The 21,761-nt window shown below is 43.9% G+C and overlaps 1 protein-coding gene across 3 annotated transcripts in view; it reads right to left on the bottom strand.

The window, feature by feature from the left end:
• LOC144755103 (prominin-1-A-like) overlaps nucleotides 1-21,761 on the bottom strand; it is a 499,448-nt gene that overhangs the window by 413,693 nt on the left and 63,994 nt on the right. For all 3 annotated transcript variants that reach the window (XR_013594841.1, XR_013594842.1, XM_078643612.1), the window contains exon 2: nucleotides 9,135-9,501. Coding sequence is in view for 1 of the 3 variants with exons in the window: in XM_078643612.1 (XP_078499738.1) it covers nucleotides 9,135-9,264 (130 nt within the window). In the remaining 2 variants the exon portion in view is untranslated. The remainder of the gene's footprint in view (nucleotides 1-9,134; nucleotides 9,502-21,761) is intronic.

The raw sequence follows: 21,761 nt of genomic DNA, 5'->3' as shown, positions 1-21,761 counted from the left end.
TGTGACACGTTGTATCAGGTAAGATGTTATGGATTAACAGGCGTAGCATGAAAAGGGGATATTTGTGAGACAGATTTAGAAAGTATGTGGTTTTGTATTACATCTGCAAACTATAATGTTGATCAGATATGAGTAACTTATGCTCCATGGGAATCCATGAGACATACTGGCAATATAGGAAGATAAAAAATGGATTCTAACGTAGCTGTTCATATAGTTAACACGTGAATGGGGAAAGATTAAAGCCAAATGACAACGTGAGAGTAATCTTAAATCTTGAGTAGAAAGGATTGGTATTTGAGATGGGTAATATTCAATATGCACATCTGGTCTATATCAATCTACGCAACATTTAGGGGAATCACCTATATATTGTGTTTAGGTTGTAAGTACATATTTGTTTTCCCATTGCATGGTAATATATTTGTAAACACAAATTGTATTCCAACATATGTGTTCATAGATATTTGAATATATTTGAGTATGTTGATTTCTAGGTTTGGACTGACTAAAATGTATGCATTTGCTTTGTGCTTTCCCCCATAGTGTGGGCATATATTTAAAACATAATTTTAACCCAATGCACACATCTATAGATATGTGAATATGTTGAATTTCTATGTTTGGACTGAAACAGGCGGGCATACAGGAATTTGTTGTGAATATGTAGGGATTGTAATTTATCGATTAAGATTAAATGATGAAACTGTTGCAAATATAAAAGATACTCAAAATATGTTGTATTTAGGGGAACAACTTAAATCACTATATTGGTGTTGTAAACTATTATGAGTATGAATTGACTCAGTGTGCATACAAATTAGATTTAAATGTTGTGATTTATTTAATATTTAATAAGAATTAGATGTAAAAATGATATGTAATTTTGTATTGTTGAATGTTAAAGGTTTATTATTATTTGTCATACTATTTATTGATCATGAAACATGATACATTTTTTCGGCCCTGAAGAAGCAGCTGTTCATATCATGAAACATGTGTTGGCTGAGGTTGTATTCAACATGTGGGCTGAGGCTATTCTCCATATGTGATTTTTTTAAAACTATAAACATTAGACATCAGAATAGCTCTTTGACATCAGATAATAACTAATTTGAGAAATTATTCTTTAATGTTTATATATTTTTATAATAAATGTTTAAATTCAAAATATGATATATTATTACTGCTTGTTAATTGTAATCGAAGGAGCTCCCGAAGTGAAACTGCTTAATTTATGGATTAATTTAATCCACTAATACATTTCATATTTAATATGTCACCCATGTTTTTAATACGGGTGGACAGAACCATTCTTTTTTTTATTCTTTATATGTGCCTCTCCCGGGCTTTATCAATATATTCTTCCTTTGGTATACAATGTGCTCAGTTGAAATCATCTCAGTTTTGTGGTGTACATACTTTCTGTGTCTAGTGCTGTTTTGTGGTACTAGATTGGCTACTTCAAACAATCACATAATTTTCCATGCAATAAAACAATAAATGGTTGATTTTTCTTGGCATGCCATGTTAGTATCTTAATTAAATTATAGGTGGTATCTTAAATAGACATTTATTTGAGTTAGTTTATGCTGTGCTATTGTGTTAATTATGCACTTGGTATGGGGTTCTAATTTCACCAGAGCCAATTTATGTGAAGGTATAGGGGTCAAGATCATGTGACATAATGTTCTGAGAAGATTCAGGTTCAAAAGTCAAAGAGTTCAAAGAATGTATGATATCACTTCTACTGCCTCTGACATTTAGTGGAATTAAGGTCCATGTTCACTTGCCACCCATCAAAGCATTGTTAGTTGCAATGTCTAAAGAATAAGGCAACGATTTTAGCCTTACATTTTTGCTACCATCTTCTAGTAGTGTTCGAGGGAATAAATTGAGGCCGTAGGAAGGGTCCCCAGTGTGGAAAGGGTAGTGGTGATATGAGTGGAGACATTATCACAGTCATTTGATTTCAATGAGTCCTTCTGGCTGAAGGGCTACAAAAAGACTCAGAGGGGGGGGGGGGTGATTCAGAAAGTTTTTTCTAAGCACTGAGTACAATAATACAGAGAAGTGTTATAATTTAGGCATGTGTGATGTTTTAATAAATCACAATACAAACTAAGCCTGCAGGGTACACTTGTGTGTTCTTCTTGTGCACCATGTGTGCTACATATACATGGAAACTGTCTGGGTGTAAAAAAGTGGGCACACCAAGCACAGTGCAAGAGCATTGGGCAAAGGCGTGAACATTCAGTTTACTTCTATAAAAAAGAAAACTAGTGGGGCATTCGCAATGTATAGAAAGTGACATGAAATGGAGCTATCATTCCATAATTCTTAAGAAATATGAAGGAAGAGATGGCATGTATAAGGATTAATTTTAGAGACAAGAAGTGGTAGAGGTTTAAATAATTGTAAATTGCTAATTTCTCCAAATGGATGTTGACCTCCATACAAATCCATACCGTACAAATTTGCTTGTAAATTACTCAGTAATTACGGGGGGTGAATATGCAAAACTGCAAGCTATGCAGTCATAAACTAAAATCAAATTGTACTTAAGTTGTTTTCTTTTCAATTATATCTTTGTAAATCTGCCACTAAAATTGTAAACTTTTGAAAGATAACAGTTTCACAACGTTATAGTGCAAAAAAAGTAAATTGACAAATGCAAGTCACACACAGTGATATTGGGGAGCTGTGCAGAAGGGTAATAGAGAGGAACACGAGCTGCACAAGTCGTCTTAAAGCTTTGAGTGTTAGACCTGAACTCGCTTTTGCTGGCATTACGCTTCTGTGCCCTTTACCCTGCTAACTAATGTTAAAATGCCTGTGCTCTCACCCTAAACCATGGTGAAATTGGGCTACACCTAATTGGCAAATTTAGTTTACATATAAGTCCCTAGTAAATGGTACTACATGTACACAAGGCCTGTAAATGAAATGCTACTAGTGGGAAGCAGCACCCCTTGTGCCACCCACTAAAGTAGCATGCAAAACGTGACCCAGGCCTTCCACTGCAGCTTGTAGTGCCCTTGTTGAAGTGCTATTTCGACCTGCCAAATTAACTCTACCTTTTTTAATACTTATAAGTCACCACCAAAGAAGGCACTGAAGGCACATAGGCCAAGGTGCATGGTATTTAAAAAGTAGGACATGTATACCTAGTTGTTCATTGTTGGAGGCTATCTCTTCCATAGACTAACACTGTGATACATTGTTTTGCTTAAAATGTGGTAACTTCAGTTTTAGAGTAGATAAGTGTTTTTCCACTCAACTGAACTGTAATTAAAAATCCTCTTTAAAGACTAATTTTAAGCTACTATTCTACAAATGTTACTTTGAGAACGTTGCTATTTTGCTTCCTAAACCAAATGTGCCTTACTACTAGTGTCCAGGGTGATGTGACTGTGACTGGCTCTCCTGTTATGGACTGTGCATTCTTTCCAGACGTGGAAATAAAGGAGGCCCAAGTGTGAGGGGAGTGGGTCTTCCTGACAGGATGGCTGGGAAGGAGCTGTACCCCGCCCTGATTCCACTTCAAAGGGCCCAGCCTGCAGCACACACAAAGGAACCTGACACGGACCTGCCCTTGTCTTTGTCTGTCTAGACAGTTTGGACCCAGGACCAGCTGACCAGAACCAGTTTTGAGACTAGGCAAGGGGATTCACCCCCACATAGGCTGGCACAGTTACAAAAGTTGCACTTTCAGATCCTCTCATCAGATCACTCCTATGTCTATGGAAGATTCAGAGGTAAAATTGCCGTGCAGGCTGAAGAAGAAAGATTGGGCCTATGTTTCTTGAACCCAAGCTCCCCAGAAGTAACTCTAAGGGTCAGTTGGCTGTCCTCTTGTTTGAGCTACAGAGACACAACAGGCTTCCAGAGGCCTCCTTGCAACTGCCCAGCTGACCACCACCAGCTGGACCTGCCTGAGACCTGCTGCTGGCGTCTGCTGGAGTGACTCCTGATCCCCAAGAGGTGTCCCCAGGTCCTAGACACTTGGCTGGCATCAGAGAGAAATTTCCTGAACTCAAGGTGAAGATACAGAAGTTTTAGACTCCTCGCAAACGCGAAGTGACCTCTTTGCTGAGAAACGACCACCTGCAATGACATGAAAATGCAAAGTTCCAGTGGGTCATGCTCTTCGCGGAGTACAAATTACAGATGAATCCATTGGGCAGGAAAATTGTTCCAGGAGTAAGCTTTATTGGAGGCAAATAAATGCAAGAGACTTTGGAAAACATGCATGTTTTTCTGTAGCTAGGAAAAAGGCAGTATGGGCAGCACCACAAGTCTGGCATTCTATGAAAACATGTTTTTTTGTAAGATCTGCTGTCAGCAAAGACTGAGCTATAACTGCCAAGACAGCAGGAACATAATTCAAAGCAGCTTACACAAACACATGACAGGTACAATTAGGAATCTATCATAACAAGTGGCCTATGATCCAATGATTTCACTGTGACAGAGAAAAACTCTCACAGCTTGGGAGCATATGCTATGATGAACTGTAGGCAGTAAAAGAGGCAGTTGTATGTTGGTACCAGGACTGTGGCTGACACAGTAGGTAGTAAGGTAGTCACATTCAGGAGATCTGCACACATTATTTAAAAAAACACAATGTATTAGGCATATTCTTCTTCTTCAGAGTTTGTTTAGTATAGAAAGTGGGTATTAACAACCTCACAACTCCATGCATGACAATAAACACCACACAGGGGAGGTGCAACCAGTATTTGGATGCAGCTGCGCACCCTGCTCTCCAGTGGGAAATATACACAGCACCCAACAGAAGGCATTATACACAAGCACAACACAGCTCTGATAGTCCATGTATGTGAGTATCCCCTTGCAAACAGTACTAACCATAATAAATGACAATCAAACCCTCCAACAGAACACATTCAACAGAACAGCACATATGCAGCCAGAACAATATATTTGGACTTTACAGAGCGCACAGAATCACCCATGCTTCACAAACAATGTATCACTCCACACCAGCATAACACAATAAACCAATACCCATCCAACACCCCACTGTTAGTCTTGCTAAAGAGAGACTGTGTACCCTTACACAATGCAATAATCTAATTTAACTAGTCAGAGACTCATACTTGAAGCTTTACAATGCACTTGCCAATTTTCATAGCTAGCATGGACATCATTTGTGAAGACCTCTGGTCAAACGCACGAAAAACTACTAACTACTGTAATGCATATACAGTGAGACATACACAGAATGCCAGCAATCAAAACATATTACACACCGCCTTACAACAGTACACATTAAGACAGAACTCTAAACATACATGGAGCTCAGACCAGATATATAATTTACTGGCTTCTAAATCTCCCAACAGCAGTTTCTACCTTCAGCAACTTACCACACAAATACATTTGCTGAGCAGTAAGCACCCATACTAACCATGGAACAATGCTTAAACAACTAGCTACAGCCCTATGACCTCGTCCACCCTAAACATCATAACTCATGAATATTGACATACAGACCTACTGATCACACCTGTTCAGAAAGCCTAGTCACAATCAATGGACTACATGGTATAAATTAAAAGGACCACAATTCCACTAGCCATTTGCTGGACGTAATGCGTAATTAAGAAATCAACATACAAATACAATACTGAAACTGACTAAACACTAACATTTCTATGTCGGACTCACAAAATTATGTGAAGCACTCAAAACGGGTAACCCTATAACCTATTATTATTATCGAAAGCCAATGCAAGGCTACCTGAGCACTGTAGCTTCCCCAAACAACTCCTTTCATAAGGACATTCTAAGCTTCTATGTTTCCAACCAGGATATACAAAATAATTTAAGATCCTTCGGTGAAAACCTCACCATAGTGAATGAAAATATAATATAAAACAAAAAAAACATTCCTGTCCAGCTCAAACAAACAAAAAAAACTTAAACAAAGATTACATCAAAAGCTATCAAAAACATTGCAACACACTATACCTAGTGCTTAATTTGAGCCGGCGGTTGCAGCTGGACCCCACCAGCACTCTTTTTTGGGGACCAACACTAGTATTTCGTAATCAGACTTCGACGCAGAACAAGACAGAGCCAAACACAAAAGTGGGAAACACGGAGAAAGGGAAAGACAGAAAAACTGACCAATAACGAGAGCAGAGGAAAAAGAAGCTGAAAGAGTGAAATAAAGTGTCAGGAAGTGTATGTTGGGGGGTGAAAGAGGCATTTAGTGGAAAAAAGATTATGCAGTCGTGGTAGTCTGCCTTCCAACATTCGATAGCACGGGCCTCTGGCTTTTGGGCAAACTTTGGGTGCTCTCACTTATTATTTTACAAGTTAAGCACGGACTCATCAGAAATGCATATGGCGTCGCTTCACCACAACAGACTCTTTAGTCGCATGCTCTTTGTGCAATGTGTGCTGCCTCCTGACCCATTCTTAGAAGGGCGAAGGATATAGTCTGCCAACAAAAGCAGCCATCACTTCCAAGTCACAGGCCTCTAACTCTGGAACACAATACCCTCCCCAAACCCCCCTCCAGTCCAGAATAAAGCTTAAAACGCAATTGTTGTTCTAAACTCCTCTATGACTTCCTTAGAAACTTATAACAAGCAGACTTCTGCGAACAAGGAAACCAGGCATCACACACCAGTGAAATAAAATGAAAAACAACATTTAAATGTTATATTTTTGATGTATTCTTTTTAAGTGCGTAATAAAAATCCTAACTTTAAAAAATAAATGCTAACAGCCTAATAACACATAAAAACACTTGCACTCAGAGTCCCTTATATGGGGTTCCCCAGTTTTTGAGAATAATTCTTTTCTTAAGCTGATTATCCTTTGAAGGTAAATAGACCATACACTTTAGTACTCAAACTATGTACTTGTTGATGGTCTCACCCTTGTAACTATTGATGTGATCAGGTCTGTCTTCACATCCACCACTGTACCTGGTCCAGGCCAACTGAATGCAGCCTGTAACCCACATACAATATCGAAATTCATTTCAAATATATAGAAGGGAAAAAACCAATGGAATTTAAATGGGAAATTATTCTGAGAAAGTTGATATCCATCAGAGGGAAAGGGAAACAAAGGTTTCTGTTAAACTAGTTTCCTTTGTTACACATTTGCGTCATCCATTACAAAAGGGTTTTGTCCAGATACTAGTATTTTCCAGGCATCGCGTGTTCACATTCCTCGTGAGTCGTCGTTTGTTTGGAGGTAAAAGAAACCACCATAGGATATAAAGGTGTTTAAATGATAGGGTGGTGGGGTAGGCTTTCTTTAAATTACAGGCCATCGTGATCCCCTGTGACGCGCCTTAAACTCTGCAGGGCAACAGTGCAGGGCTGAAAGTACTTTATAAATATAGGGTAGGGGTTGGCCAGGCAACAGAGCCCGGATGAGCAGTGCTAAAGCTGCACAAACCATGAGACTCTGTTTACTGCAGAGGCCTAGTGATGTGTTTGTTTACCCTTATCCCTTGGCTTGGGTTCTAATCCCAGTTTGGTCACTTGACCAAAATTCATGTTATTTTCTGCAAATCTTTTTATCTGCCTATGCCATCATCTGTAAACAAAAATGCAATGTAAGTGCGTAAATATATGTGATGTAAACAGTTGCTGTGCTCTTCCTGATTTCAGTCGATCTTCTCGGCTCCTGTAATCTGGTTTCAACTGGACCCCGCGTACAAACTTTTTTTCCGTGTTATATCTAGCGCCTCGTATTCGAGATACTCCTGCTGCAATAACCATGTTCCTCGGAGGATCCACCTGGCATGGCGTCACTCCTCATCCCATTCCCACTAGAAAAAGTATCTAGTGTTAGGTGTGGCAGGAAGATACCTGCGACCCTCTATTCCAGGGGCCGCCCACCTTTTGTGTAATAAGAGCTATTTATATTCAATGATAATCAAGCGGGCCACTAATATTATTGGAATTGTAATTGTGACCACATCAGACAAGATTACATTATTGGCCACTATATGCAGGATTACTAGCAGTGATCCCCTCACTGCATCAGGCAAGGTTGCCAGCACTCATTTAAAAAAAGCCTGCCATTTTGGAATGCGTCTACGTGGGTAATTCAACCAAGCAAGTGGCTCTAAATTAGTGGGCTGGGATGCACACAGGGGAGCTGGTTACAGGTAGCTGGAGAGTTACCACGAGCTCACTAGCTACTCGCTGGAGAAGCCTGCTCCTTTTTCACCCTAGAACCGAAGCAAGAGTTTCCAGGAACTCAGTGTATTTAACCAATATAATTCACGCCACTTTCAGCTCACCTCCAGTATCTGCTCTTAGCGAGCAAGAAAATAACCCAGGGCATTTTCTGTACCAAACTAACATCGAAGCATCCGTTCATTCAAACAACTGTTCTTTACCAAACCACCAGGCCTTCCTCTTCCCTCATGTTGATGTTTCTGTGGCTTACCACTGTCCCAAAAACAGCATCCTGTTTCGAGCTCAGAACAATGTAGAGGGAACCCAGGATCAGTATAGTGTTACCATTACAGGGCCTATTATATTGTAGGTTTTCAATTTCACCATTGTGTGCAAGGTTTTGGTGAGCGTTGGAGAGGAGCTGGTTACCTGAAAGCAGGGGCTAAGGAACTAATATAATGGGCTCCCCCATCAAGAGCACTGATTTGATAGGTGTAGCTTGGGAGTGAGGACATTCCTAAGGCCTATACAGGCCTGCCACCTGCGCCATTGGCAGCCTCACGCCTCAACCACACCGAGTTCTTCTACAAATGAGAGTGGTTATCGGGCTCCCAGCGCACCGAAGGTTAGGGTGACATCACAAGGTAGAATAATGTTATTCCTCGCAGTTATTAGCCAAGTGAGCACCCTTCAGCCCTGCAGTCCAGGGAAGCACCACAGGTCATGGACCCCATGTCATGGGGTGCACCCAAACCTATAGCAGGGACACGTGGCCTTCCTTGTCCAGTAAACTCAATCAGAACACTCAAGACTGACAAAATACCGCATGGGGCATATGCGTAGAAACATTTCCAAAGCAGTCACTGGTTCTACAATAACTTATCGCTAATAACGATGATACAATTGCAAGACAAGTTAGTACCGTCCATCAGCAGTAATCTAAAGGCGCTTTCTTACCTGGAGGGAAGGCGTTGGGCTGCACCATTCCTAGGTACACATGCACCATCTGGGAGAACACCAGCGTGCTCCCGGACGGGGCCTCTGCATACGGTCCATAGGACGGGGAGGAATAGTTCTGGAATTCCATAGCTTGTCACTGGAAAGCGCTATGATATTCTATTTACAAAGAGCGTTGATTGACACAGCTGGGCTTATATGCCCGCTGCGGAGTGAGATGTTGTCGCTGCTTTTATCTTGCACATCCAGTTTTCTCTTTCCAGCGCTGGGCTGTTCCTGCAGGAACACCCCTCGTGCGCGGTGTTGTGGTACAAGGGTCCCCCACGCTCTCTTCTCACCGTCAGGCTTCTGCGGCAAACCTGCAGCGCTGAAAAACAGGAAGGGAGGGAAACAGTTCAGATGAGGAAATCAAACAGGAAGGCCCCAAGCTGCCATGGAAAGGCAGCGAGGGTTCGTTGCTGATGGCCACTGCGCGTTTACATGCATCTCTGAGCGCAACATTCTCAAGTCTGTAATGAGGGATGCTTCCGGCAGGCTCTGCACGAACACGCATTGTATTTTGTATTGTGGTAGTATTTGCAGTATATTACCTCTAATTGTACTCTGTTTTCTCTTGTAAACCTGCACACTTGTCACTCTCTCCTCCTGTATTGCACTGTTTTCTACCTCATGTATTTTGTTTGCTCACAATTGTCACTTTGTTTTACCTCATGTAACTTATGGTCTGCTTTTGTAATTTGTTCACTTGTAATTTTCTGTTCCTTTTGTGAAGCGCTGTGACGCCTTCGGGTAAAGTCCGCGCTATATAAAAACGCATAAATAAATGTATACAACGCGTTCTTAAATGCACATGGACTTATGCTGTGCTGTTTCACACACGTGATGTGGTGTGTCTCGCCTTACAAGCATACATGCCAATAGACCCGATTCAGGAGGGAGACTACTGACTTTTTAAGCCAAAGATGGCTTTATTTTAGCTGCCTTCCGCCTGAAATGGCATTTTCTACAATAGAAGTCAATGGGGAATTTTCATTCTCCCGATTTTTTTATTTTAAATTTCCCACCTCCGTGTCCTAAAATGTTGGCATGTATGCTTACAAGCCGTCTCGCAATCTGCTCTACAAAGTTTGCAGCAAGCTGCCTTGCAATATCATGCAATGCACACTGAAGTGGACACGCTGTCCGTCATGCAGGTGTCCCTGCAGCAGTCATGCAGACCTCATGTCTAAGAGATCATGCCTGCATCCATATAAATAAATATGTGCATGCACATACGTGTAACTGGAACTTTATGGGTTAGAAGCCTCCTGGCAACGACAGTAGGAGTAGTAGCACCGATTCATAACTTAGTCTGCGGCTAGATCATAGAAAACAATATATATTGATTTTCAGCATTATTATAAATGTGTCAACCATGAAAGGCGAGCTATTCCACACGTTTTTCTCAATGGGATTTTATAGTGCACTAGCTACGAGACACTGAATTTTAAAGTGTAAACGATCACAAGATGAAACTTTTGTACATGCAATATATAATACTTAAGGATTATTGAGACAAACTGAGAAAATGTGCAGTAACCAGATTATATGCTTTTTTCCGGTTTGAGTTTAAAGTAAATACCTTAATGTGCACCAGTGGATTACTACATCAGTGATGTGGTAAAGCCACACTACATCAACCTAATTCTGTGTATTTAACCTCTAGCAAATGGCTGCATGAAAAACTCCACAAAAAGTTTAAACAATAGTGTTGCCACTCGTTATCTTATATATTTATGGCATAAATCTAAATCAAGAGAAATAGCGACAGGTAACAGAATTTTATTTCATCATTATGTCGCTGCAAAATCTAAATGACTCTGAATCAGTTTGCAGTATCGAGAAACTATAGGCTCAACATGCACAGTAGGTACCACAAACCTGTTTCCTCTGTGGAACGTGGTGAAACATGTCATGCGAAAACCACAATTTAGTAGCTGCATCCAGGTTGAACTAGCCTGGGCAATTTGCCAATGCCAGAAGGCCTGGGCTGACAAGTCAGTGTGTAGGCTTTTTTTTGGGGGGCTGCTTGGGAGCCTGTTTTATGGTCTAGGTTTTTACGTTGATTTCCCTAATATTACCACAAACATTGTCCATTGCTGTACAATGCACAAATGCACACATTCTGTCCTACCATGCAAAATATCTAGACAATGTGTCTATACAAGTTCAAAATTGCCCTGATTTGCAAATGTGGGCCACTTTTTTAGGTGTCTTATTTAATAATGGAGTTATTTTGTTTCGCTTCACCCGAGACAGCGCATGTGGTGTTGCCTGCAAGGCATTTTGTTTACTTCCAAGTGGCTTAGACCCCGCCTGTTACTTACCATTGGTTGAGTTCATCACTCATTTCCTTACTTCTCTTTGGCCAGTATGTGCTGGCCTCATTTCCTCTTTGTGCATTTGTCCCTCCACTGAAACATGACCCAAGTAGTCCTTCTTTGCGGCCCCCAGTGTCCTTACATTACTATTGCGCTTTTGAAGGTACTTTTTTTGTTTTTGTTGCAGCACTCCATAAGAATGCATGTGTTTTCAGATTCTCTCCCCTCCTCCAGTCCCATGTTGATGCTTGCCCCGTTCCACCCTCCCTTCCCTCACAGTTTCATGAAAAGGGGTGAGGGAAAGAGTCATAGAGTTTACTCTAACGTCATTTTCAATATAACAAGCACACCATGTGAGGATTGTGGCAACCAAGCTTGCACGCAATGCAATTTTGTCGTAGTCCGGGTTGACAGAAGAAGAACACTTATGGTGACCGTGTGCCCTGGAGTCACCAGTGTCACCCCTAAAACAGCCCGATGGCTCACAACTTACTAACTCATCCACACCTCCACCACCCTACCACCTCCCATCATCTTAACATAGGTGTCTCCAATAGTCCATTGTGAGCTAAAAGTAGCTCACAAACCCTGTCAGAATAGCCTGCAGCCTTAAGTTCATTTTTAAATAAGTACCAGGTAAATAAATACATATTTTTCCCCTTTTAAAGTTAAGGGACAGCTGTGTTTATTTTACATTATTATCATCAGGCTGCAGATAGCAGGGACTGATAATTAGCAGTGCGGAGTCAGATATATTAAAGAGACTGGATTACAGAGATAAAAAACTGAAGCACTGATGTATTTAACTCTTAAATAAAAGTCCTGGTCAACTCAATATTAGAGTCAGAGAACAAAATGAGGTTTCGGAATGCTTTTAAATGGGAGGAAATGAAAATGAAGAGTTACCTTAATGATTAAGTTAACTCTTCATTATCATTTTCTTCCGTTTCAAAGAGTCAACATTTACAAATAGCAGACTCTTGCTCCCCATGGCCAGTAGTCCCTGTGCCAGATTTATAACTGAAAAATACAGTTGTTCTTTTTAATGGGAGAAATTAAAAGTGAGAACAATGTTTCTAGGAAAAATTGAGAGGCATATTAGGAAGAACCTGGTTCCAATTATCGCTGTTTTCGAGGCAGGAAACCACCGCTAAAAAGGCGATAATGGGCTTGCTAATATGCGTTATAGAATTCCAATAGAAGCCCAGGTTAGATGTGCATCGCCCTATAGGCCCCTCAGCCATGCTGAGCTCAATGCAATGTGAGACCCACAGGAATCCTTTCTATTTATCTCAGATTTGAGACCAATTCCCTGATAGTACTGAGGGATCTGAAAACTTCCTCTTTCTGACACATTATTTAGATGCACCCACGAACGATGACAGCAAGACTCAGCATAACGTAAAATGATGGGGTTCCCCTGTAGAATCTGAAGAGGGGCCCCTGAGTCTCCCATACCTCACATATTCATTGGACCTGGGTGGAATGGGGCGTCCTGAGGGGTTGGGGTGCCCATGAAGGGCTGTGGTCCACCTGTGCCACAGGGACTGAAGAGTCCTGCTTTACGCCCCTGTTCCAGTGGAAGGGCAGACACTACAAGTCTTCACTTGCATTAGAGAGGGATTTTGAGGATGAGAATTATGTAGTTACAATGGCTACTGGAGGAGTGACAAAGCCTCTCTGGAAGTGTGAATAGTAGTGTCTTCCAGGAGCTACTAAGGAGGATTTACTAGTAAGGTATGGTAGACTGCATAGAGTTGATCCTGTTGCGGGCACTGTTTTAATATCAAGGAAATTAACAGTAAAACACAGGACAGTAGACTATGTAACAGACCCACAGCCAGGGCCAGACTGGCCGTAGAGAACACCAGCCATTGCCCCGGTGGGCCAGAAGAGTGGGGGCTGGTTTTGTGGCCATGGGGGTCGGTTGTGCAATATGGGCCCCCTGTAACAAAAGCGGGAGTGGTGCTTCTTACAAGCACCAACTCCCACCCCCGCTCCCAGGGACGGTCGAGCAGCTATCTCCCAGGGCTGGTTGCTGTTCCCAGTCCGGCCTTGCCCACAGCCTAAAAACGGGCCCACGCACTGACCAGTCACACCAGCTCGTTGGGCAGTGCCTGATTGCCCTAGTAGCAGACATAAATATAAAGAGAACCATAATTACCACATCAAGCATACATTTTAAGCATAAGCTGTATTAATAGAGGAACCCTATTACGACACAGTAGGAAATGCGTTTGGTGGCAGTGGGGAAAAAATGTTTGATCTGGCCAAAAATTGCAAGGAATCTCAGCAGGTGCAGATGTAGAAAGTGTATTTGCAAAGGCAGAGAATCACACAAAAGGCAGTTTGGGAGCACCAAGATGAAAGAAGCACATCAAATAAAGAATTGAGCATTTGTGCTGGGAGAAGTACTTGGCTGAAAGTCCAAGACTGAAGTCACAAGATGGAGAACGCGGGGGAGGAAGTGACCACTGATAATTGTTGAGTAAACAATTCTGTGCATTGTGTGCATTGTTCACAATATAAGCCGTTGATGTCTGTTCACTAGTGAATGAAATAAGGTCAAACAGAAGCAGGAAATAAACGTGCATTTGTTGAAAGACAGACGCAAGGCAGAAGTAACAAATATAAAGGGAGGCGGGGTGAGACAGCAGGAAGAGATGCTTCCCAAGATGAGATCCTTAGATCTGAGGGAGGTATTGACAGCACCACAGACAACCACCTCTGACTGCTCCCTCTGGAGATGAATGTATGCCAAGGACCAGAGAAGAAGCCAGCAGATGGAGTCCTATGCCAAACTCACTCAAGCAGCGAGAAAGTTGGGTCATGTGGCGAGGCTGACTCTGCTTTCTGAAAACCAATGGAAAGGCATGGGAAATAAATTGGTGTATTTTGGAGTCAGTAGTGCACACACCCCAGAATAACATAATACCAAGAAGAAGTCATGCTCAACAAATTCAACATTGTGACTGCTGGAGTACGCTAAAGCACGAAACCTTACTGCATATCCTTGGATTGTCTCAATGCTCCACAGGGAGGACTTATAATGAATTAATTAGCACATGACGGGGTGTCAAGGGTAGAGGCTGAATAAGAAACTGATAAAGTCACTAGAGGGCAAGGGAATGAGGAAAAAAATGGGAGTTCTCTCTGGGACGAGTGGACATCCAGTTGAGTGACACATGGAATAAGGCTCATCTTGTTCTTTCACTTTGTCTGCAAGACTGCATCAGGGCTAGAAGGGAAGAAATTACTCTTTACAGGGAATACCAAGGCTCTGAGATCCCAGCAAAAGGTGAGAAAAGTAAAAAAAGAATGAAAAACCACGCTGAGCTATAGAGGCCATTTGAACCAATGGCTTTGCGATTTAAATACATAACGAAAAGATGGTTTGTGAAACCAGGGCGGTCATAGCCAGTAGGGAACGTTTTCAATCGTCAGGAAGTACAAGTTAAGTGACTACTAAATAATTGTTAAGCCCATCCTTGGAATATGGTATGATTATAATGAACATAGCTTGCTTTTACAGAGCACTCCATACCACACTCCTGCTCTTTCTCAACACTGCAACTAACTAGTATTACAATTAACACATGTAATCCCACTTAATTTAGGCCCCATGGAACGATGAAATCTCTATCTGGCCTTGCCAGATATCAAACTGGTGACCTCCAGATCACTGTAGCGGTCAGCAACACGAATTAACACACAAATCCACAGTGCTAGTCCATAAATCCACTTTTAGAGGCTATAAGATGAAACAAAAATGTAGATAGGATAGGGATAGATCAGAACAGAAGCCACATGAAGAGCAATGGATGGACTTAAAACGTTATAGATGACATAGGACATGACTATGGGCGGATGTATGACGTTTCAACGCATGCTTTTACAACGCATGCCATTACAACGCAGGTTTTACAACGCAAGTCGTTACAACGACTTACGTTGGGGGGCGCTGGATAGTGAATAGTTTAATTTACTATTCCAACTCCAGTCCCCGTGGATAGTAGGGAAGGTGTTGGATAGTAATTAAACTATTCCCTATCCTAGAGCGCCCCCCAGCGCAATGTGTTGTAATAACTTGCGTTGTAAAAGTTGCGTCGTAATGGTAGTGCGTTGTAAAAGTTGCGTTGTAAAGGATGTTCCTCCTATGGGCAGATGTGAGGCAGTAATGACCTTGCTCATGTGACTTCAAGTGTGATAGCATCAATATTCCATTGAAGGTGTGGTTCTAGAAAACGGGGCTCCGAGTTGGGAGGAATAATGTGAGATGCCAGATTGGTGGATTGTTGCGTATTGGTGCAGAGGAACAGCCTACGCTGACTGGCTGCACCGCCGCAGAGGTCTTGCTTAAAAACCTGGTCTTGCCCTGTTGGGGTTCAACTCCATTCCTCCTTTGTAAGTGCTTGTTACAGAGATTGAGCAAAGAGGTTTTGGATGCAAGAAACTAAATATAGAATACTCTGCCCTGGATCTATAGCGGGAAGGGAACTAACCTTGTTTGTTTGAGGCACAGTTGTTTGGAATTGGGCCTCGCAGCAATGTTTGGGTTTGTTTACGTTTATTTGAGAGTACTCAAATTAACTCCATAAATCCTTGGGAATGTGGGTGCAATCAGATTATTAGGTTAGTAAACTAGCTCATACTCGTTTTCGTAGAAGTAAGGATCTTCAAGACAGTTAAAGAGTAGATGCAGGACAAATTATACACCGGCTAAAAAATATAGGTTTCAACGGTCTGACAATGACCGGTGTGAAAGATGTAGGGCAGAAGGCGCTGGCTTTATGCATTTGGCGTGGGAGTGTCCTGGTGTATGGGACTACTGGACGCAGGTGCATGCGGCTCTACAGGCCATGGTGGAGGTAGAATTGGGTAGAGATCCGTTAGCGCAGCTGTTGGGATACACTACCTCGGTACAAAAGGGGGTGGCGATGGATGGAGCATCTGAATCAATCAAACACTCACACCCAGTCAAAAGATCTGGGTTTAATCCATCACCGTTCTTTAGCCCACTCTGCCACCCCAGTTCAGACATGGCTATATGCAAATCAGTCTGACACTGTGCCTCATGGGAACAGTCCAGCCCGAACTGCCAAGCCATGTCTTCCCTGGACCGGAAACAAGCTTCCGAGGACCGGTTTCTGGCATTCCAGCCGTCTTCAGCCCGGCTTGCTTGAATCCAGTGGCAAAGTGAGCAAGGGACTCACGTCTGAGCATACCCTGCCACACTTATGGCGGCCAAAAGCGGTACAAAAGGGGGTGGCGATAGACGGAGCATCTGAATCAATCAAACACTCACACCCAGTCAAAAGATCTGGGTTTAATCCATCACCGTTCTTTAGCCCACTCTGCCATCCCAGTTCAGACATGGCTATATGCAAATCAGTCTGACCCTGTGCCTCATGGGAACAGTCCAGCCCGAACTGCCAAGCCATGTCTTCCCTGGACCGGAAACAAACTTCCGAGGACCGGTTTCTGGCATTCCAGCCGTCTTCAGCCCGGCTTGCTTGAATCCAGTGGCAAAGTGAGCAAGGGACTCATGTCTGAGCATACCCTGCCACACTTATGGCAGCCAAAAGCGGTACAAAAGGGTGTGGCGATGGACGGAGCATCTGAATCAATCAAACACTCACACCCAGTCAAAAGATCTGGGTTTAATCCATCACCGTTCTTTAGCCCACTCTGCCACCCCAGTTCAGACATGGCTATATGCAAATCAGTCTGACCCTGTGCCTCATGGGAACAGTCCAGCCCGAACTGCCAAGCCATGTCTTCCCTGGACCGGAAACAAGCTTCCGAGGACCGGTTTCTGGCATTCCAGCCGTCTTCAGCCCGGCTTGCTTGAATCCAGTGGCAAAGTGAGCAAGGGACTCACATCTGAGCATACCCTGCCACACTTATGGCGGCCAAAAGCAGTACAAAAGGGGGTGGCGATGGACAGAGCATCTGAATCAATCAAACACTCACACCCAGTCAAAAGATCTGGGGCACAGGGTCAAGGCTGAGCCTGATTTGCATATAGCCATTGTCTGACCTAGGGTGGTGTGGAGTGCAAAAAACGATGGATTTAGGCCCAGATCTTTGTACTGGGGTGAATGTAAGACATTGTTCTACATTCTGTCCATCAACTGTGGTTTTTGCAATTTTCACCCCGAGTGGGCTGGGTATGCTCAGACGTGAGTCCCAGGCTCTCCACATCACTGGAGTCAAGCTATCCAGGCTGAAGAAGGCTGATAGCCAAAAACCGGTCCTTGGATGCTTGATTCCGGTCTAGGAAAGACATGGCTTGGTAGTTCGGGCTGGACTGTTCCCATGGGGCACAGGGTCAAGGCTGATTTGCATATAGCCATTTTCTGACCTAGGGTGGTGTGGAGTGCAAAAAACAATGGATTTAGGCCCAGATCTTTGTACTGGGGTGAATGTAAGACATTGTTCTACATTCTGTCCATCAACTGTGGTTTTTGAAATTTTCACCCCGAGTGGGCTGGGTATGCTCAGACGTGAGTCCCAGGCTCTCCACATCACTGGAGTCAAGCTATCCAGCTGAAGAAGGCTGATAGCCAGAAACCGGTCCTTGGATGCTTGATTCCGGTCTAGGAAAGACATGGCTTGGTAGTTCGGGCTGGACTGTTCCCATGGGGCACAGGGTCAAGGCTGATTTGCATATAGCCTTTGTCTGACCTAGGGTGGTGTGGAGTGCAAAAAAACGATGGATTTAGGCCCAGATCTTTGTACTGGGGTGAATGTAAGACATTGTTCTACATTCTGTCCATCAACTGTGGTTTTTGCAATTTTCACCCCGAGTGGGCTGGGTATGCTCAGACATGAGTCCCAGGCTCTCCACATCACTGGAGTCAAGCTATGCAGGCTGAAGAAGGCTGATAGCCAGAAACCGGTCTTTGGATGCTTGATTCCGGTCTAGGAAAGACATGGCTTGGTAGTTCGGGCTGGACTGTTCCCATGGGGCACAGGGTCAAGGCTGATTTGCATATAGCCATTGTCTGACCTAGGGTGGTGTGGAGTGCAAAAAAACGATGGATTTAGGCCCAGATCTTTGTACTGGGGTGAATGTAAGACATTGTTCTACATTCTGTCCATCAACTGTGGTTTTTGCAATTTTCACCCCGAGTGGGCTGGGTATGCTCAGACGTGAGTCCCAGGCTCTCCACATCACTGGAGTCAAGCTATCCAGGCTGAAGAAGGCTGATAGCCAAAAACCGGTCCTTGGATGCTTGATTCCGGTCTAGGAAAGACATGGCTTGGTAGTTCGGGCTGGACTGTTCCCATGGGGCACAGGGTCAAGGCTGATTTGCATATAGCCATTTTCTGACCTAGGGTGGTGTGGAGTGCAAAAAACAATGGATTTAGGCCCAGATCTTTGTACTGGGGTGAATGTAAGACATTGTTCTACATTCTGTCCATCAACTGTGGTTTTTGAAATTTTCACCCCGAGTGGGCTGGGTATGCTCAGACGTGAGTCCCAGGCTCTCCACATCACTGGAGTCAAGCTATCCAGCTGAAGAAGGCTGATAGCCAGAAACCGGTCCTTGGATGCTTGATTCCGGTCTAGGAAAGACATGGCTTGGTAGTTCGGGCTGGACTGTTCCCATGGGGCACAGGGTCAAGGCTGATTTGCATATAGCCTTTGTCTGACCTAGGGTGGTGTGGAGTGCAAAAAAACGATGGATTTAGGCCCAGATCTTTGTACTGGGGTGAATGTAAGACATTGTTCTACATTCTGTCCATCAACTGTGGTTTTTGCAATTTTCACCCCGAGTGGGCTGGGTATGCTCAGACATGAGTCCCAGGCTCTCCACATCACTGGAGTCAAGCTATGCAGGCTGAAGAAGGCTGATAGCCAGAAACCGGTCTTTGGATGCTTGATTCCGGTCTAGGAAAGACATGGCTTGGTAGTTCGGGCTGGACTGTTCCCATGGGGCACAGGGTCAAGGCTGATTTGCATATAGCCATTGTCTGACCTAGGGTGGTGTGGAGTGCAAAAAAACGATGGATTTAGGCCCAGATCTTTGTACTGGGGTGAATGTAAGACATTGTTCTACATTCTGTCCATCAACTGTGGTTTTTGCAATTTTCACCCCGAGTGGGCTGGGTATGCTCAGACGTGAGTCCCAGGCTCTCCACATCACTGGAGTCAAGCTATCCAGGCTGAAGAAGGCTGATAGCCAAAAACCGGTCCTTGGATGCTTGATTCCGGTCTAGGAAAGACATGGCTTGGTAGTTCGGGCTGGACTGTTCCCATGGGGCACAGGGTCAAGGCTGATTTGCATATAGCCATTGTCTGACCTAGGGTGGTGTGGAGTGCAAAAAAACAATGGATTTAGGCCCAGATCTTTGTACTGGGGTGAATGTAAGACATTGTTCTACATTCTGTCCATCAACTGTGGTTTTTGAAATTTTCACCCCGAGTGGGCTGGGTATGCTCAGACATGAGTCCCAGGCTCTCCACATCACTGGAGTCAAGCTATCCAGGCTGAAGAAGGCTGATAGCCAGAAACCGGTCCTTGGATGCTTGATTCCGGTCTAGGAAAGACATGGCTTGGTAGTTCGGGCTGGACTGTTCCCATGGGGCACAGGGTCAAGGCTGATTTGCATATAGCCATTGTCTGACCTAGGGTGGTGTGGAGTGCAAAAAAACGATGGATTTAGGCCCAGATCTTTGTACTGGGGTGAATGTAAGACATTGTTCTACATTCTGTCCATCAACTGTGGTTTTTGCAATTTTCACCCCGAGTGGGCTGGGTATGCTCAGACGTGACTCCCAGGCTCTCCACTTCACTGGAGTCAAGCTATCCAGGCTGAAGAAGGCTGATAGCCAGAAACCGGTCCTTGGATGCTTGATTCCGGTCTAGGAAAGACATGGCTTGGTAGTTCGGGCTGGACTGTTCCCATGGGGCACAGGGTCAAGGCTGATTTACATATAGCCATTGTCTGACCTAGGGTGGTGTGGAGTGCAAAACAACGATGGATTTAGGCCCAGATCTTTGTACTTGGGTGAATGTACGACATTGTTCTACATTCTGTCCATCAACTGTGGTTTTTGCAATTTTCACCCCGAGTGGGCTGGGTATGCTCAGACGTGAGTCCCAGGCTCTCCACTTCACTGGAGTCAAGCTATCCAGGCTGAAGAAGGCTGAAAGCCAGAAACCGGTCCTTGGATGCTTGATTCCGGTCTAGGAAAGACATGGCTTGGTAGTTCGGGCTGGACTGTTCCCATGGGGCACAGGGTCAAGGCTGATTTGCATATAGCCATTGTCTGACCTAGGGTGGTGTGGAGTGCAAAAAAACGATGGATTTAGGCCCATATCTTTGTACTTGGGTGAATGTAAGACATTGTTCTACATTCTGTCCATCAACTGTGGTTTTTGCAATTTTCACCCCGAGTGGGCTGGGTATGCTCAGACGTGAGTCCCAGGCTCTCCACATCAATGGAGTCAAGCTATCCAGGCTGAAGAAGGCTGATAGCCAGAAACTGGTCCTTGGATGCTTGATTCCGGTCTAGGAAAGACATGGCTTGGTAGTTCGGGCTGGACTGTTCCCATGGGGCACAGGGTCAAGGCTGATTTGCATATAGCCATTGTCTGACCTAGGGTGGTGTGGAGTGCAAAAAAACGATGGATTTACGCCCAGATATTTGTACTGGGGTGAATGTAAGACATTGTTCTACATTCTGTCCATCAACTGTGGTTTTTGCAATTTTCACCCCGAGTGGGCTGGGTATGCTCAGACGTGAGTCCCAGGCTCTCCACATCACTGGAGTCAAGCTATCCAGGCTGAAGAAGGCTGATAGCCAGAAACCGGTCCTTGGATGCTTGATTCCGGTATAGGAAAGACATGGCTTGGTAGTTCCGGCTGGACTGTTCCTATGGGGCACAGGGTCAAGGCTGATTTGCATATAGCCATTGTCTGACCTAGGGTGGTGTGGAGTGCAAAAAAACGATGGATTTAGGCCCAGATCCTTGTACTGGGGTGAATGTAAGACATTGTTCTACATTCTGTCCATCAACTGTGGTTTTTGCAATTTTCACCCCGAGTGGGCTGGGTATGCTCAGACGTGAGTCCCAGGCTCTCCACATCACTGGAGTCAAGCTATCCAGGCTGAAGAAGGCTGATAGCCAGAAACCGGTCCTTGGATGCTTGATTCCGGTATAGGAAAGACATGGCTTGGTAGTTCCGGCTGGACTGTTCCTATGGGGCACAGGGTCAAGGCTGATTTGCATATAGCCATTGTCTGACCTAGGGT

The sequence above is a fragment of the Lissotriton helveticus genome, chromosome 5_1 (assembly GCF_964261635.1).
Source record: "Lissotriton helveticus chromosome 5_1, aLisHel1.1, whole genome shotgun sequence".
NCBI classification, from domain to species: domain Eukaryota; kingdom Metazoa; phylum Chordata; class Amphibia; order Caudata; family Salamandridae; genus Lissotriton; species Lissotriton helveticus.
This window is presented reverse-complemented; position numbering and strand designations above follow the sequence as displayed.